We start from the raw sequence: 17,738 nt of genomic DNA, 5'->3' as shown, positions 1-17,738 counted from the left end.
CTGTCCGCTCTTTGCTCGACAAGGGTGTCACTGACGACTCATCATCATCATACTGGGCTTCAACCACCAGCTGGGACCTCCTCTACCCCGGCCACTGCGACGACTTGATCTCCACGGCCTACCTCTCCCAGCCTTCCCTTCTGTACCGCGATCCTACCGTGCCTCCCACTCCCCTCCTCCACCCAGACACCGCTCTTTTTCTCTCCTCTCTATCTATACCATCAAAAGCTCGGTTGCTACACAGAAGCTTTTGGCCGTTCTGCACATTTGCCTACGCCGTGAACCGCCGGTCTGCCGCCATGATCCTCTCTACCTACTCCAAGGAACCGGAAGGTGGCAGTTCGGCATACGATGTTGCCCTGTTGAGCGCGTGTAGGGACCTAGATTGGAAGTGTTGGAGTGTAGCTCCGGAATTGTTCCATCACGGACTTGGGCATTCGGAGATATTTAGGGCAGACACAGAGGGTGAGAAGAACAGGGAAGAGAGAGACGGGAGGGGGAGGGTGAGGGGAACCTGGAATTTGGGTTGTGGGGCTAGGCATAGGCAGTTGTGGGTTAAGGAGACAGATGAAGAAATGAGGAGTCTGGTCAAGGAGAGCGTGAGGAGTGCAATTCAGAGTGGAGAATGTCCGATTGATGCGGTCATGGAGGAGGAGAGTTGGAAGGGATGTGAGTATGGAGAATGTGGGGCACAGTCCTGATTCTGCTTGATCACCCTTCATCTTTCTGATGACACGCCCTGGCCTATAGACTCATCTTAATACTTGATCACCACGTGCAAGCGAAAACCTGAACGCTGCAGTCAATCCGAAAGTTGGCGAACTCTTCACATAACGTAGACCCCTTGGGTATTAAGGTATATCAGGTGCTGTAAGTGAGTGTTCGATTTCTTTTCTTTGTCATGAGTTGTGGTCACATGTAGGGCTGGCCAGGTGATCCCGTAGTATAAGAACGCCATGTCAAGTTACAGCATCACAGCATTGATAGCAAGCGCATGCGTTGATACGTAGATGGCGACGAGATCCCAGATCCCGCCGCTTTTCGAGGCTTTTGCAGCTATCTCTTATCTACAGATAGCCAAACATACCCCGTGTCCCACGTTAAAGGTATCTTCGTTCGTGCCATCCGAATATTCCAACGTCAATGATTCGTCCAAAAATCGCACCGTACCCCTATAAGATCAAAAATGAACTCCAGTTGGTATCTTACAAAGATCGCCTATGAAGGAAAAGAAGAATGGACGGGTATCCAGAAGTGTGAAGTGAAAGAAGTATGCAAGCAAGGGAACAAGAGCGATGCAGGTTGCAGTCGCCCGACTCATCGCCAGAGGTCCGCCCTCGAGGCCCGCTTCTCGCGACCTGCATGGCTCATCCAGCTGGCGCGTGGACTAGGCTCCCTGCCGCCAAGCGAGTTGGAGTAGCCGTGTCCGAAGCCTCCACTAGGCGCCATGTGTCCCGCACTCCGTGGTCTTCCATCGTTGTCTGCAGGCACGGCCAAGAAACCTCCAAATCCATTTGGTACCACAATACTTTTACGAGCATCTCCACCCCATTGGGGCCCGAGGCCCTTGTGTGCTGAGTAGCTGCTCAATGGCCGACCGACTGAGACTGATGCTCGGCGTCCCTGTGCCTCAGGCGGCATGATGGATGTGAAGATCCAGTCTAACTCATCCAGACCCTTGGAGTAGACTTCGAGGGGCTGGTTGAACATTGGCGGCGGTGCCTCGCTGAACGGTCGGATCGGTGGCGCGAGCGTCAAGACCTCTGGGAATTCGGGATCGCGCACGTAGAGCTGTCGCAGCGCCGGCATGCAGTTCGCAATGAGCGAGTTGGCTAGGTACTGGTAGCACGATGCACTAGGCGGGTAGGCTTGATGGGCGGAGCTGGAGATGACCTCGAAATGCAGCTTGTGTAGCGTGTACGACGTCATGGGTGGTATCGGGTCCAAAGGAAGAGATGCAGAGACTGTGGCGTTGTATTCCAGCGTTCGTAGGGTGACTGCAGCCTGCAGAATGATGTGGAGGGAGGGTACGGGAATGCCACCGCAATCTTTCAATATGAGGGTCCGCAGCCTGCCGCTGCACATTGGGTTGTAGAGGTACTGTGCGAGTCCGTTTGCGGTGACACCGTGTACCTTGGTGAGTTTCAGAGTTTCTAGCGCAGGGAAGTTGGGGATCCCCGGGGCGTCGTGGAAGGTCGAGTCGTTCAGCCACGAGACGCCGGTGATGGTGAGCTCCTTCAAGTGAGGCAGCACGCCGAAGACCTGCCTCAGGATGCTGGGCTCTATCTGGATCTTGTTGAGCTCAACCGAGATCAGCTCCTGCCAGTAGCCCTGGAGGAGCGTCTCTAGCGACTGCTCTCCGCCCTCGTTGTACTTCATCTTCCGGATGTGTGGGCAACGCGCCTGCAGCTCCTGACGCAGCAATTGGCACGACTGATCGCCATTGTAGAAGCCGTCCGGGAGGTCGATGAACTCGATGTTCGGGCAGCCCGATACGGTTCGCGCGAGGTCAGCCTTGCACGCCTCGCGCGTCATGTAAGGAAGCTTGATGAAGCGCACGCGCTGGCCGAGGTATTGGTTTCCACGCACACTCTGGCCCAGCTGCTGCAGCCGGAGCGTGGGCGCGTCGATGTCCTCGCCGTTTCGTGACTTGCGCCGGCGCTGGTCGGCGTAGACCTCCTCGAGCTCGCAATAGTGGACGGCATCAATGCGAATGCTGTTGTATCTGGGGCACGTTAGGGGGTAGCCTGGTGCACTGAGCATGTGGGACTTACAGGAGACCGGCAGCAACACCGTACCATTGTCGCTTGGTCAGGGCACAATGGGCCAGGTCGCGCATGTCACAACTCATGCAGCCGTCATTGCCGCTGTCCTCGCTGCCGTCGAGGGATTCATCGGCCGAATGCGGACAGACTTCTTCGAAGATGCGGCGGAGGACCTTATCGGGCAGGCGTTGGGTCTGGTCGGGGCCGTGGTAGTCATATACTGCGGGGGCGTAGAGGTCGTTGCGCGGACGCGACTCGCTCTTCTTGGAGGCTTTTTGGCGGCGGAAGCGCTTGAAGAAGCCCATGATGCCTCGCGATGAACTGGAAAGGTATTAGGGGACGGATTCCATGTAGGCGTCGGACATTTGCTTTTGAGGTGGTGCAGCGCAGTCCGTTGTTTCAAAAGTGGATAGGTGAATACTAACTCGCGTCCGTTGGCAAGCTGCGGGGAAGATGTGAATCCCCGTTGCCGAGAAGACATGCTTGGATTGGTAACAAGCCTCAGCCAGACCCAGGTAATTGCCAAAGCCGCAATGCAGGTGCAAGGTCCCCGGTACGTGGGAGCGGGCCCGGGACGAAACTGGAGAGCATAAACTGCAAATTGCAGGCGGATTGCGGAGAACAGTCAGTCAGTGAAGGTGCTCGAGCGTCTAAGGACAGAGCAGAGGGAGCAGCGCGTTTAAGGGGCAGGCCCAAGCAGTTAGGAACTTCCCGCACAAAGAATCCAACGGCGCGCTGACAGGGCTAGTGCATGTTGTACGTGTCAGCAAGGCTCGAAGATCATCATCCTCCTGCCCCCATTTCATTGTTCGGCGGTACGAGCAACGGGCGACAGCCTACGCGTCACGTGAGCCTGGCCCCAGCTCCAGGGCTCCGCGGGAATGGGAAGATCGCCAGGGGTTCCCGGATGGCGAGCCCAAGCGGCATGGGCGGAGGGGGCCACGGCGATATTCTGCATGTCCTGAACTTGTGTTTAGGTACAGATTTGGCGTGCACTACTACAAGAGCGACTACCTCGCGGCGATGTCGTCGAGGGTGGGATGCGCGCGGCGTTAGAGGCGGACTTAGAGGCGCTTGACTCTCAGCCAGCCGCCGCCCCGTTGTATAAGACGAGGGCATGTCGCGCGGTCAAGATGGGCCAGCTGGCCAGTTGGACCCTGATTACGCAGTAGTCTCGGTGGCCCAAAGCGGCACGGCGAGCAGCAAAAGCACAACTCGAATGCAGCTGTTCAGGACGAGCACACGCGGTATCGATCAATATCACCATGGGGGCACAACGTGGCACGGTCGAGGCGCAGCACACGCGAGCGCCTCCAGCAGACGCGTGGAACATTGGATCAGAGGGCGGAGAGTGTTTCAGATGGGTACAGACAGTTCTGCCGAGCGGCTGCGGGAGCTGCTGTCCGCCGTACTCGTGGCATGGCCTGCTGCACGCCGTCCTGCGTCTGGAAATTTGGAGCGACGTCGTCGAAATTAGCCTTGCTTCGTGACGTTGCAGGACAACTACGGGGCAAGTAAGGGTAAGAGAAACGTCAATTGAAGTCTCAGCCAGCATAAAACCCGTGAACAGATTGCAATTGCAGCACCGTCACACTATATCCCACATCGCTCTGACATGCCCGGCACTAGGCGGACTAACGTCGAGCTCCCGCCAAGATCTGGAAGTTGTGCCTTAGCTCTGCTATCCACGTCAAGAAATCTGCCCGGGATCATTGCACGGAGCCTCAGGTCGTCCGTCCCCATCTCGTAGCATTTGGTTTCATCTCACCGTATCCTCCGTCACCTCGAGGCTCCGTTTTCCCCTTCACGCCCTCACAGCTTGCCAGCTGTTCCCCACTCCTCTTCACCATTCACCTTGGGCTCCCCGCTGACGTACTCGCCCGTCGCGCCTTCTCCTTCCGCCGACCGTCGTACCTCCTTCCCCAACAGACGTCGCCCGCCGAACCTCAAGAACCTCAATTGCCAGCTTGCTCTGAGATACCCAAGGATACCAGGCTAATCTTGACCCTTTCAGCAACATAGATATGGCTTCTCAACCCACCCCCAGCCCCCAGGCGGCCAACCTGGACCGCTACGTTGTAATCCATGTAGCTACCACCTGCGACGAGCACGGCGTGTATGTTACCAAAGACTCTGCCGAGGTCATTGAGCTCGGTTGGATCCTGCTCGATGCAAAGTCGTGCGAGGAGGTATGTCTACCAGATCCAATGCCGACCTCAATCGCTAACTCAACAACAGCTCCATCGTGAGTCGGTCCTCGTCAAGCCGGTCAACACGCCAATCACGGCCCTATGCAGTAAGTTTGCTCTTCACCTCCATGGTCCACAATTTGTGCAATTTCCGCTGACGTCGAACCCTGCACAGCCAGCTTGACGACCCTCACATGGGACCAGGTCCGCAACGCCGGTTCCTTCCGCGACGCCGTCGACCGTTTCAGTAACTTCTACAACGAGCATATTGGCCCGAAGAACTTGGAATTCGCTTTCGTGACCCTAGATTCCTGGGACCTCCGCGTCCAGCTCCCTCGCGAAGCCCGCGACAAGGCCGTCGTTCTTCCTCCTTACCTCCAACACTCCCGCACCTTCGACCTCCGCACAGAATACCAGAGGTGGCAGGCACACCACCCAGAGTCGCTTCCGTTTGGCTCCAGCGCCTTGACAAACATCTGTGCGGCGCTTGAGGTGGAGCCTGTCCAGTCGTCGGCCCCCATCAAGCACAACCTGCCCTTTCACTTGCAAGCCCTCGCGCCCGCTTCGCCCCGCCGGGCCATGGAAGAGGCTGTCACGCTTGCTCGCGTGCTTCGTGGACTCATCCGCAAGTCGCAACCACCCCAGGACCACCCCGACGTCTTGACTAAGCCTATGGATGCCCGCGCCGACGTTCGCGCTTTCTTATCGGAGCGCAGCAAAGTGCTTCACATGAGCGGTCTGCCCCATGATACTACACAATCAGAACTAGAGAGCTGGTTCACCCAGTTCGGCGGACGTCCAATCGCGTTCTGGACCCTCCGCACTCCTGACCAACACAAGCCCACCGGAACTGGCTTTGCGATTTTCTCCTCCCACGAAGAGGTATGTACTGCATCAGCAATTTCCGCGCTTTGGTTGCTAACATGGAATAGGCTGCGGAATCACTCTGCATGAACGGACGGGCTCTAAACGAGAAGGCCATAGAGGTCTCGCCGTCCTCAAGCCGTGTCATCGACCGCGCTGGCGACATCATCGTCCCCTTTCCTCCTAGCAAGAACCGTCCTCGTCCCGGTGACTGGAACTGCCCCTCGTGTGGCTTCTCCAACTTTCAGCGTCGTACCGCCTGCTTCCGATGCTCTTTCCCCGCCATGCAGCAGGGCCCACCAGGTGGTGATCCCATGGCTTACGGCGGTTACGGATACGGTGGTCACCCTGGCATGATGGGCCCCCCTCAACACCACATGGGTCACGGCCACGGCCACGGCATGGGCGGCGGACATATGCGCGGTGGCACTGGCGCTGTGCCCTTTAGGGCTGGAGACTGGAAGTGCGGAGAGAACGGCTGCGGCTACCACAACTTTGCAAAGAACACCGCCTGTCTCCGCTGCGGAGCGAGCCGTGCCGGTGCTGCTGTTGTGGCTGACTCTGCATTCCCTTCGCCTATGGATACTCCTTCCGGCTTCGGTATGGGCCCTCCCTCCATGGGTGGCACTCCCGGCGGCGGTCCTTACGGTCCAGCTGGCTACGGCGGCGGTGGCTTCCCAGCTCAACAGTACGGCGGTCCTCCTAGCTCTTACGCTTTGCCATCCGGTATGGGCGCCGCTAGCCCTTACCCTCCTATGGGTGCGCAGTACGTGCCCAATGGTGGCATGCACTCCACTCCCTTCGACAGTCGCTCAGCTGAAGCCGCATTCTCTTCTGCCGACCCCTACCCCAGCCAGGGTGCCGTCAACGGCGGTGACGGTCGCAACGATCCCTTCGCTTTCCTTTCGAGTGGCTTCGGGTCTCTTTCTATGAACGACGACCGCCGCAACGTTTCCAACCCCGCAAACAAGTCACCGGCATAAAGACTCTCGTAAAATAGGTATCGATCATCTGGAGCGCGGATCTTGCGGTGCAATTTGATATGGGACGGTTTCTTCGGATAGGCTGGCGTGGGCAAGATTGGCTTTCGGGGAGTTGGACAGCGTCGGTCGATTAAGAATTTGTGGCATTTGCAGGCTACCTACGGCTCGGATGCGTATAGACGGAAAACCTCATTTGACGGAGTTCGATACCTAGGATGGGGGTGTTTGGGGATCGACTTGCATTTCATTTCAAAAGCGGGGCGGATGGACAAAAGTACAACACGGACGGCGGCATACGGGCTTGCTGGAGCTTTTGGATTCCAAGGTCGATCATTTCGTTTGATGTCTAGGCTGTGAGCTTCTCTTTCCATATGCCTTGCTTTTCTTTCTTTTTTATCTGATCCAAATTGAACACATCGCTTCGGCGATCAAGGCGCGGAACAAGAGGCAGCTCCTTAGCCTCGTGTCTTTTGTACTTATCATAGAATTACCTTGCTTACCTGCCCTAATAATTTCCAATCCATCTTGCTCATTACGTGTTGGTCATGATTGCATTGCATGCGGTAGTGGCAACACGATCACGACTGCAAGCTCCTTTGATGTGGTGAGTATTACCGTGTCATATCGAACATGGAAAGCGAACGAGACCTTTCTATAGTCGCCATACATCAGCCGGACGATCTTCACAATTCAAATGTATTCCTGCTGAATTCTCGCTACAAGCAAAACTACTGAATTTTCACAGATAAGGTCACCATGGTACGTAGAAATTCTCCAACCAAATAATGGTGGCCAACCATACAGATCCCATTGACATCGTAGACGCTGCTAGTTGTGGCTGAACATCGCACCACCCACGTATATCTAAAAATGTCCAAATACGGCAGACTATGATGTCCGGCGGCTTGGGCTGATCCGCGCTCGGTCCGACAAGACTACTACATACCTTGGATTGTAGTCTGCGCACGGATTCGAGAGGAACTACAAACACCCTACACGTCATTTGCCCATGTTACAGTCTTCCCAGTAGAGAGCGGCTGATGGTAAGAGGTGGACAGCATTTCACCATATGTCGCCCGCACTGATTCGGCGCGTCGCACTGTGTCCTTGGAACGCGAAATGAGCGTCCCGCCCCTGTCTCCTGTGTACATATTGAACTCTTTCCCAATCTCCACAGTATCTCCGTAATTGCAGAGTTCCCGAGTCTCATTGTAGCCATCTTCGCAAAGTGGCGTGCACCTGATGGCCGTGGTCTACATTCCGCTGAAGTCTTCCTCTTCACACAGGAAGACAGTCATGTGTAGACATTTTTCAGCACGATGACTGTTTCGGGTTAACTGGAGCTGAGTAGCACGGCGTAGCGCCTGAATGACGCGATGTCCTGAAAGAGATCCTGGGCCGTTCGTAATTTCGTGTCCGGTAATATTCAGCAGCGCTTGTTGGTCGCCACGCAGCCTCGGGTGCCTCGGGTGCCTTGGTACCATCCGTACGGTCTCTTTATAACGCGCCAATAGAACGATTTACCTCGAGTTCTTGGGAATGTCAAGGCCTAGCTAGCCCTGTCAAAGTGTAGACTACAAAAGTTGAAGAGGTTGCGATCACGCATGACGAGCGATCGATAACGCCCGAATACGCGAGCGACCGTTTCTTGTTAGTTGCAGGGTCCGGCCTGTGAACCCCTAATTCCAGCCACCGGGTGAGGCCGCAGATCACGCTATGCGTCTAACTAGGGATTTCTATTCCTAGATTTTCACTCCAACACAGGGCTGAATTATCGCGTCTCGGCGGCCGTCACCCCAAGGCTCTGAGGGCTCCCTACGCAGAAGATCGTTTTGCAACAGAAGGTGCGTATGAGCCCACTCACAGCCCTGGCGAGCTGACAACGTTGTGTCACGTTACACAAGCATGCACTCGCATGAGTAAGACGGGGCGAACGGTGGCTGTGTCTGAGCTCTGGGGGCTGTAATGTCAGTCAATATGCATCTCGCGAGGCCGGTTAAACTCATCGTCCATATGGACTCTAGCCGTCTATGGACTGTGCCTCCACTAAGCCGCACTGTCGTTGCCTACCGTTTGCATGAGCGGGTCGTAGCTTCTTATCTTACCAAACGCCACGCACCTTTTTCTATTGGTTTGGCAGGTTTCACGCAATGCTGACGCTCAGTAATTTCACTTGAACGCGCTCTCACCCCTCTCTTTCATATTGAACCTGGTCTTCCTCTGTCATTGTCCTCCACTCCGATTATCCACCTTCATGGACTTCCTCCGACGATAGCAATCCACCCGCGACTATGCTCGTATCCGTCCCCTCGATACCGCGACTCATCGTCATCCCGCTCTTCCTTCTTACATGCGGCATCTTCTTTCTCCCACACGGCTATTATGGGTCGAATGCCTTGCATATGCCTTTATTGACGGGCAAAAACCTCACTGCCGCTAGCTCCACCTTCGGCGTACCTGTGCGAGAGTTCTGGTCGGACCTTGTCACAGCCCTAATCGAGTCGCAGCCGCAATGCGAGGCCTTACGCCTCAAAGGCGACGGCGATGCACTGGTGAAGAACTTTCTGCCTCTCGAACCACATCAAGCGCATCCTGAGAAGTTGCTGGACTTCACCGACAAAGAGGAGACTGCTCTATTCCAGTCTCATTATACTATGCGTAGATGGGCACAACTTCTGGCACCAAAGTTACCATTTGCCAAAGGCACAACGGGGATTGTCACCACTGCAGACGTCTTCTATATGCCGATCTTCCTGGTGTCGCTGCGCATGCTGCGGAGAACTGGCTGCGATCTACCCATGGAAGTTTTTATCGATGACTGGACAAAGTACGACCCGGAGATATGCGACACCCTCCTACCGTCCCTCAATGCCCGTTGTGTAGTATTGTCCAACATCTACGACACAGCCACAAACGCGAAGCCACCCAATCACTACCAGTACAAGATCTTCGCCATCCTTTTCTCATCCTTCCAGCATGCTCTCTTCCTTGATAGCGATGCATTCCCAACCCAGGATCCCACCAAATTCTTCTCCGCCGCACCATATACGACTCACGGCCTAGTCACTTGGCCCGACTTCTGGGCTCAGACGATATCCTCGCATTACTATCATATCGCCGCGATACCAGAAGTCGCCTCTCAATCGAGGCTTTCTACCGAGAGCGGCCAGCTTCTCATCAACAAGGACATCCACCGCGCGTCGCTCCTCATGATGGTGTACTACAACTACTACGGCCCAGACTACTATTACATCCTTCTTAGCCAAGGCAGCCCAGGTGCTGGCGACAAAGAAACCTTTGTACAGGCAGCACTCGCAGTTGGCCTGCCCTATTACCAAGTCCAAACACCCCCCAGTGTTCTTGGCAACCATATGAATGGCACTTTCAGGGGGACCGGCCTCGCGCAAGCAGACCCGACACTCGACTACGAATACCTTATTCCAATGCGCAGCCATATTCACACCGAAACACTCTGGCGAGACGCCGACCTTGCGAAACCGAATACCGAGATCGGGAAAGGACATGACAGGATACTCAAAGCCCCACATAAACCATCGATCCTCTTCCTGCATCACAACAATCTCAAGCTTGACCCGGCGAAGATGCTAGACGATAAGCGAGTGTATGGGGATGACGACGGTCCGCACAGGATGTGGGGCCCGAACAAAGATATGACAGAAGACCTAGGATACGATGCTGAGCGCAGACTATGGGACGTCATAACGGAAGAGGGATGCAGATTGGACTCGAGGAGTGAAACATGTACAAAAGTACTGGCGCATGTGCAAGGGGTGTTTTCTTGATGGTAATGACGCAGTTTGAGACGATGGAACTGGCTTTGGACCAGATCGTGGTCTACGAAAATTGGTATGAGTTTACGTGATGATTCCGGAGTATATTTTGGCGAAGGGCATTGATGTCGTCATTTCCGGAGCAGTTTGTAGTATACCCCCTCTTAAATTCTATATAATGATCTCTCGAAAGTACAGGGGGTAATGAGTACCCTACTACGATGGTCACGTCGATGCATGTGAATGAGCGGTTGATGATGCTAAATTGAGACTGAAATGAACACAGAGCGCGCAGTACGTCTAGCAAAGACTGGACGATTGAGAAGAAGTATCATAAGACGTTTCTGCATTCATGAACTCGTTGCGCACTACCGGAGCTCGTTCGTAATCAAGACAAAATATGCCGAGAAGAAGCCAATGTGACCATGTAACGCCGTCGGCCCAGAGAGGTCGAGAAAGAGAAACAAAGAGACTACGCAGAGTGGTCCATCTCGCTCTGCAACAGGCTCTCCATGATATCATCTTCGGTCACCTGTGTCCGTCTCCTGTCATCCCTGCCAACGGTCAATGTGCTGTGTCCAGCCTCAGACTCAGCATCGTCTTCTTCCTCTTCTTCATCGTCATCCTCAAGAGGCATACGCGTGCCCTCACCCTGCATACCAGCTAGCATAGTATCTTCCTCCTCTTCCTCTTCCTCCTCTTCTTCGTCGTCGACCTGCGTCACATTAGACTTCCTCTGACTCCGCGATGCAGAGACTTCAGTAGCATCGCCCTCTGTCTCCTCCTCGTTGGCTTCCGTTGCGTCGGCAGCAGCAGTCGTTTCGGGTGTGGCTGTGCGCTCTACATCCGTGTCTTGCACTTGTGTAGTCTCGCCGAGTCGCTTAGTTAGCGTAGCTTCCAGCTTGATCAATGCGTTGCGTTGAGTAGCATCAGTGCCGATCTTTCCTTCTACAGCCTCGGACACTAGCTCGTGTAAGGTGCGGAAGGTTTCCTCGTCGAGTGCGCCCTCTTCTCCTTTGGGAATTGAGCCAGAAGGCGCGATGAACAGTTTGCCCAACAGTGAGAGTAAAGGCCTTCGCTCGTCCTTTGAGCATGTACCTGTCAATGCGCGTTCCAAAATGTCGATCGCGAGCTGGATGTGCGGTTCTTCAGCTTCGGCAATGGTGCTTGTCTTTCCGTCGAGACCAAGTTCAGTTGCGCCCACGACCTTGCGTCCATCGGTCCATTCGGCAAGATGGGCAGTGATGACAGGCCAGCCCACCATCTCGTCTACATCTTCGTCCTCAACGTTGTCGTCGCGCATGATGAGTAGTTTTGAGATCACTGGCACAGCAATCTCGCCCATCAGCTTTGCGTTCTTGAGCTTGGAGTGACAGTACACGGGCAAGAAGTAGCTGAGCGCTTGCCTCAGAGCGGGATTCGACGCCGTCTCGGGGTCAAAATACGTCAGGGTGAAGGCTTTGAGGACTTCGGTTGTCGATAGAGGAGGTAGAATACCCAGGAGGAGAAGTTTGGAGGCTGCGGTGCAAGAGATCAGGCCAATGCGCTTATTATCCGAACTAAAAGCCTTGAGCAAGATCTTGGTAACGGGGCGGATTCGTGGGTTTGTGATGGGCTCTGCATCTTCGGTCGAGGCATCTGGGTCTGGTATCGTAGGTGTGAGAAGCTGAGGATGTGTGATGATTACATCTGTCAGAACCTGAATGACGATCTCTTTGAGGGCATCGTGGCCCTTCATGAAACAGTGGAAGAAGAGATCGAGGTTGTTATCAGCGAGGTCCTGCTTCTTGTTAGTAAAAGTTCATGGGTGGGAATAAACTGATTGACTTACCTTGCTAAGGAGGGCTGCCAGACCCAAGCAGATGACACCACGCTCTCGTATCATGGCCTGATGAGCTTGAACAGCAGGGATGATGAGTGTGTTAAGGATGCTGGTGAGTGATGTGTCTGACTCCAGATCGCCTTCCACGTTCTGAAGTGTGCATTGAGCAATATGCAGACACTTTGAGTACACCATAACTTCGCGGATCTGTCGTTCTTCTTTCTCTTCCTCGGAGAGATTCTCGGAAGCCTTTGCGGTCTTGGGCTTGATCAACGGTGCATCCCCTTCGGCATCAGATTGCGCAGAATGGAAGCTCTCTTCAGCGTCCTCGCCAGTGACTGTAGCGTCGTCGGAATCCAGTAAAGAGTCGCGGACGTCCGCAATGGCCTCTACGATGAGAGCACAGAAGTCTGATTCGCCACGGGCTCCACAGACCTTGCGCAACACCTCGATGGCGAGCTTAGTACACTCTTCCGGCAGCTGAGCCTTGGCAATGGCTTCACGCATGATGTTGTACATTTGCCTACGCCCCATCTCGTCTGTATAGTCAAGGGTGTGAGCGATGTGGAGCAGTTGCTGAACAATGAAGTCTTGCTCCTCGACGTCTTCTTGCGCTTCTTCGGTCTCTGGGTCGTTCTCTTCCAGGACAGCAACCTTGTCCACCAATTCCATCAGAGAGTTGAGCTCTCTCTGTAGGACGAAAGCAAACATGGTGACTTCTGGCATCTTGTCCTCGATCATGCTTCGCACTCTCTCGTCATCAGTGCTGTGACTGTAATCGTTCAGTGTGCGGGCAATAAAGGCTGTCTGTGCATCGAGGTTGTTCCAGAATTCATGATCGAATGTGATTTCCTTGCGGTAGTCTGGCCGGCCGTCCCAAAACTGACGCATCGCTTCGTGAGCCATGCCCTCTTCTTCCCCAGATCTGGTGACATCGATACGCTCAAGAAGCTCGCAAAGTGCTTCTAGATTTGGCGGAGCGACATCTCCTGGCTTTTTCTCCTCTTCTGGTCGGGTATCGCGCCCAGAGGCACAGTCCTCGAGCCAGCGTTCACGGAACAGGATGGCAGCAGCCTTGCGGACAAGGTCATCTCGATCACGGAGACCCCATCGGATGAGCTTCTCACGTTCGACAAGAGACATATGGCGGAAGTCCCCTAACGCAGGTAGGATTTTGCCGTAGACTAATCGGCGAGTGGTAGCATCCATGTCTCGAGCTCGCTCCAGGATGTAACGGAGGGTGGATGGCCACAACGGTAGGTTTAGCAGAACAGCGCGTCGCACTTCGGCACTCGGATCGTTAATCATAATGTCCAGAAGCTTGTCGAGGATACCGCCAGCGGCCTCATCGTCGCTATCCTCGTCGTCTTGTTCTTCATCATCATTACCAGCCAGGCGGCCCAAGCCCAAGATGGCCTGCACGCGCACTGTCGGCTCTTTGTCTCGCAGACGCTTCAAGAAACCCAATCTTATTAGGTCAAATATATCGTCGTCGATGGTCGTAAGGCTGTTCACGATGTGCGCAACCGTTTGTGTGGCTCGGAAACGGACCGTCTTGTCCTTTGCCGTCAGGAGGGCGAGAATGGTGGTGAGAATGTTCGAGGTCAGCCGACTGCTGGGCGTTTCGTGGAATGCTGTGGCTTCTTCTTCCGACTCGGCAGCGAATATGGTTTGGTCTTTCTCAGAGGCATGCTTCAGGAATAGACCCAAGAAACGAATCACCCTGTCTCCAACAGGCTCGCTCTTCTTGACAGCCATAATCCTCAGTACACATCGTACTACCTCGGTGTTGAACTCTTCCTCATCAAAGTCTTCCTGCTCCTCGCCCTTGGACTTCTTCCCGCCCTTGCCCGTGTCTGGTGGCTCGAAGCAGCATGCTTCCTGTATCTTCCTGAGGTTTACGATGAGCTTCCTTTGTGTTGCAGTCGTTCTTTGCGCATCGCTGAAGACCTGGGCGATCTTTGTTCGGAGGGAGGTGACGGGGCCCTCATCGGGGATTTCGACTGCGTTCGAGGACTGCCTGGCGGACGATGCGCGCGTGGACTTGGTGGTGCGTGTCGTTGAAGAGGTCGATGTTCGCGGCGCACGTGTCGATGTGCGGCCGACCATGTTGACGAGGTCGTTAGTTGCGTGCCGTGTCGCGAAGTCTTGACATGCAAATGCGGGCGTCGGTGTTGTTGTTCGACTGTTTACCGTGACCCCACGCGGCAACAACTCGTGGCTGCAGGGGTCTCAGGACGACAGGGGTCCTGCAGTTGCGACATCGGGCGAGAGCGCGTTGATTCGCCGATCAGCCGAATGGCATCATCGTGAATCTTTAGTACTCCAACTTTCCCATGCTGACTTGTTTGCCTCTTTCTGTAAAGCAACAATGTTCAGGACAGCAGCGCGGAGTTTCGCCGCTACGGCATGGCGGAATGCTGAAAGCCTCAGTCAAATAGAGGCTGCACAACAGACCGCCATCCACATTTCGCAAGCCCAAGGCATTGGACAGCGGGGTTTCCTAGATGGTACCGTACTTGACAAGCATACCCAGAGAATCTATACTGACCCGTCGGTACAGCGATCGGTAAAACTCCTCTCATCCGCCTCAAGCGCCTCTCCAAAGAGACCGGCTGCAATGTCCTCGGAAAGGCCGAATTCCAAAACCCCGGTGGCTCTGTCAAGGATCGCGCCGCCCTCTTCGTCGTCGAAAACGCCGAGCGCCAGGGCCTCTTGAAGCCTGGCGGTACTGTCATCGAAGGCACCGCTGGAAACACTGGTATTGGCCTCGCACACGTCTGTCGCTCAAAAGGATACCGATTGGTAATCTACATGCCCAACACGCAATCGCAAGGAAAGATTGATTTGTTGCGCTTACTCGGTGCGGAGGTATACCCGGTACCAGCAGTGGCGTTTGACAACCCGGAGAACTACAACCACCAGGCGAAGCGACATGCGGATAGATTAGAGAACGCGGTTTGGACAAATCAGTTTGACAATGTGGCGAACAGGCAGGCGCATATTGAGACTACCGGGCCCGAGATCTGGCATCAGACAGGTGGAAAGCTCGACGCTTTTACCTGCGCCACCGGCACTGGAGGCTCGCTTGCGGGCGTGACGCGGTACCTAAAGGAGAAGAGTGGCGGAAGGGTCAAGAGCTTCCTAGCTGACCCTCCAGGTTCGGTACTGCACTCCTACATCCAGAGTGGCGGCAAGCTTCAGGAACGAGCTGGTGGTTCGATAACCGAGGGCATTGGCCAGGGTCGCGTAACAGAGAACCTGAAACCTGATATTGACCTTTTGGACGGCTCAGTACACATTAGCGACGAGAAGACCATTGAGATGGTATACAGATGTCTGGACGAGGAGGGTCTATACCTAGGCGCAAGTTCGTGCCTCAACGTCGTGGCAGCCAAGGAGGTGGCAGAGAAGATGGGCAAGGGATCAACTGTCGTCACTTTGCTGTGCGATGGCGCATACAGATATGCTGATCGCCTCTTCTCAAAGAAGTGGCTGGAGCAGAAGAAGCTGTATGATGCGATACCTGAGCGGTTGCGCCGATACATCGTACTGGAGTAGAAGACCATAAGCATATACAAAATGCAATAACATGAATGTACAGCAAAACACGCGTCTGCGTGATTATCTCCTCTATATTGTACTACTACTACACTGTACAAGATGTAACCTATAGAATGTCCATTATAGCCGAGCCTGCGCATCTAAATCATGGGGCTCCCGCTTGCAAATCCATTAGCTACAGCCGTTATCAGTTGATTTGCAATGGCAGTCTTCGGCGGCAATCTCAGTCCACCCTCCTTGTACTCTGGCCCAGCGTCATCTCCAAGTCCACTAGTACCAATGCGAAGCGCCTCTCTGATTTCGTCTGCTGTGAACCATTTCGCATCTTCCAGCTCAGCGTCATGCCCGAGGTGAATTGTTTCTCCATCTGGAATGGCCTGCCCAATTGCGCCAATCATGAGATTGGCAGGGTAAGGCCATGGCTGAGTGCTGTGGATAACAACGCGACCGAGATGGATACCAGATTCTTCCCAGACTTCGCGACGTACGGCTTCTTCAACACTCTCTGCGGGTTCGAGGAAACCAGCTAGTGTAGAGTAGAAGTGGGCAGGCCAGCGCTTCTGGCGCCCTAGTAGGATCTTCGTGCCGTCGGCAGATACGACGGCCATGATGACTGTAGGGTCTGTTCTAGGAAAGCACAGGTTCGAGATACCGGTTCGGGTCGCGCAGGGTGGGCGCTCGCCTTGGTTGACTTCGGACGCGATGTCCTTAGGCGGGCAAGTGCGCTTGAAACCGGCGTTAACTGAGAGAGTCTTGTAGCCGCAAGAAGCGCAGAAAGGGTTTCGTTCGTTCCAATCGAGGAGATGTCGGGCTTCCGCATAGATGGCCGCTGTGGAGTGTCAGATAAGGATCCCAGACTAGTCAAGATGGATCAACGGCAACGCACCTTCCTCAGCCTGCAGACTCAGGTTCATTCTACCCTTGCTAAACTCCAAGCCCGTGCTTGTCATTCGCTCCAGCAGTTCCTCTGCCTTCTCCTTCACACTCTCCTTGGGCGTGACATCGACGGCGAACCATGGTTGTCCTTTATAATGCTCCTTGTACTTGAATCCATCTTTCCGCTCGTCCAGGCCCAAGAAGATTATCTGTGGAACGTACAAGCTCGAGTTGTACTGCGCAATGACTTCTTCCTCCGACTTCTCGAACGGGTTCTCGCCGATGAGTGGTTTTACGTCGGCAAAGGTGCAGCGGGCGAGCTCCGACCCAGATTTTGTAAGGGGCTCGAGTTTGTTGAATAGCAAGAAGGTTGTGCTGGGATGATTGAGTGCCGAGGAGAGGAATTGGTGGTCGGGACGCAGGAAGCCCACGCGATTGAGTGGGGAGCCTGCATAATCATGTCAGAAACGGGCTGCAGAAAGGGTATAGGTGGGTTATCTAGGTACCAGAGAAGTAGTTGGCCACCTCTTTTCCAAATCGGCGGCTCAGCATCGAATCTACTTCTGGATGCGCTGGCTCGGGAAGCTCAGGTTGCGGTGGCATCGTCTGGTATACTATGACGTCTCTTGGCCTTGCACACTATGCTGAGAAAGAAAGATTAGAATTGGTAGTATTGAGACTCTAGGGGAACTCAGATACAAGATCAAGGGTAAATGCTACTGAAGGCAAGGCGACTGACGTCTTCGCTTTGCTTTGCCCCACGCCGCTAGATGGCGTGCATTACAAACCATGAGATGCGTGTCGAGTTCCGAGGCCTCGGTTCATTTCCGATGCTCCCAACCTTATCGATAGCTCTATTTGGACTTCTGGCAACACGCACAGCC

At 54.5% G+C, this 17,738-nt stretch overlaps 6 protein-coding genes across 6 annotated transcripts; 3 read left to right on the top strand and 3 right to left on the bottom strand.

Annotated features, from left to right (window-relative positions):
• Window positions 1-1,317: 1,317 nt before the first annotated feature.
• Window positions 1,318-3,070, bottom strand: J4E87_000188 (uncharacterized protein; the record flags this gene model as incomplete). Its single annotated transcript, XM_049371847.1, has 2 exons — window positions 1,318-2,725; window positions 2,775-3,070. 2 exons carry the CDS (start codon window positions 3,068-3,070, stop codon window positions 1,318-1,320), a joined length of 1,704 nt encoding a protein of 567 aa, XP_049237981.1.
• Window positions 3,071-4,789: 1,719 nt separating this feature from the next.
• Window positions 4,790-6,801, top strand: J4E87_000187 (uncharacterized protein; the record flags this gene model as incomplete). Its single annotated transcript, XM_049371846.1, has 4 exons — window positions 4,790-4,954; window positions 5,004-5,061; window positions 5,130-5,836; window positions 5,887-6,801. 4 exons carry the CDS (start codon window positions 4,790-4,792, stop codon window positions 6,799-6,801), a joined length of 1,845 nt encoding a protein of 614 aa, XP_049237980.1.
• A 2,402-nt stretch (window positions 6,802-9,203) lies between these two features.
• J4E87_000186 (uncharacterized protein) lies at window positions 9,204-10,604 on the top strand (the record flags this gene model as incomplete). Its single annotated transcript, XM_049371845.1, has 1 exon — window positions 9,204-10,604. The coding sequence occupies one exon, from the start codon at window positions 9,204-9,206 to the stop codon at window positions 10,602-10,604; it is 1,401 nt and encodes a 466-aa protein (XP_049237979.1).
• Window positions 10,605-11,064: 460 nt separating this feature from the next.
• Window positions 11,065-14,523, bottom strand: J4E87_000185 (uncharacterized protein; the record flags this gene model as incomplete). Its single annotated transcript, XM_049371844.1, has 2 exons — window positions 11,065-12,372; window positions 12,424-14,523. The coding sequence occupies 2 exons, from the start codon at window positions 14,521-14,523 to the stop codon at window positions 11,065-11,067; spliced, it is 3,408 nt and encodes a 1,135-aa protein (XP_049237978.1).
• Window positions 14,524-14,785: 262 nt separating this feature from the next.
• Window positions 14,786-15,975, top strand: CYS17 (Cysteine synthase 1; the record flags this gene model as incomplete). The annotated part of the gene is made up of 2 exons (XM_049371843.1): window positions 14,786-14,924; window positions 14,978-15,975. 2 exons carry the CDS (start codon window positions 14,786-14,788, stop codon window positions 15,973-15,975), a joined length of 1,137 nt encoding a protein of 378 aa, XP_049237977.1.
• A 143-nt stretch (window positions 15,976-16,118) lies between these two features.
• On the bottom strand, window positions 16,119-17,457 carry J4E87_000183 (uncharacterized protein; the record flags this gene model as incomplete). Its single annotated transcript, XM_049371842.1, has 3 exons — window positions 16,119-16,807; window positions 16,865-17,302; window positions 17,361-17,457. The coding sequence occupies 3 exons, from the start codon at window positions 17,455-17,457 to the stop codon at window positions 16,119-16,121; spliced, it is 1,224 nt and encodes a 407-aa protein (XP_049237976.1).
• Between the last annotated feature and the right edge of the window lie 281 nt (window positions 17,458-17,738).

The sequence above is a fragment of the Alternaria ethzedia genome (genome assembly GCF_023757985.1).
Source record: "Alternaria ethzedia strain BMP 0044 chromosome Unknown scaffold_1, whole genome shotgun sequence".
Taxonomy (NCBI): Eukaryota; Fungi; Ascomycota; class Dothideomycetes; order Pleosporales; family Pleosporaceae; genus Alternaria; species Alternaria ethzedia.
Note: the sequence above shows the minus strand (reverse complement) of the source record. Positions and strands in the feature narration are given on the sequence as shown.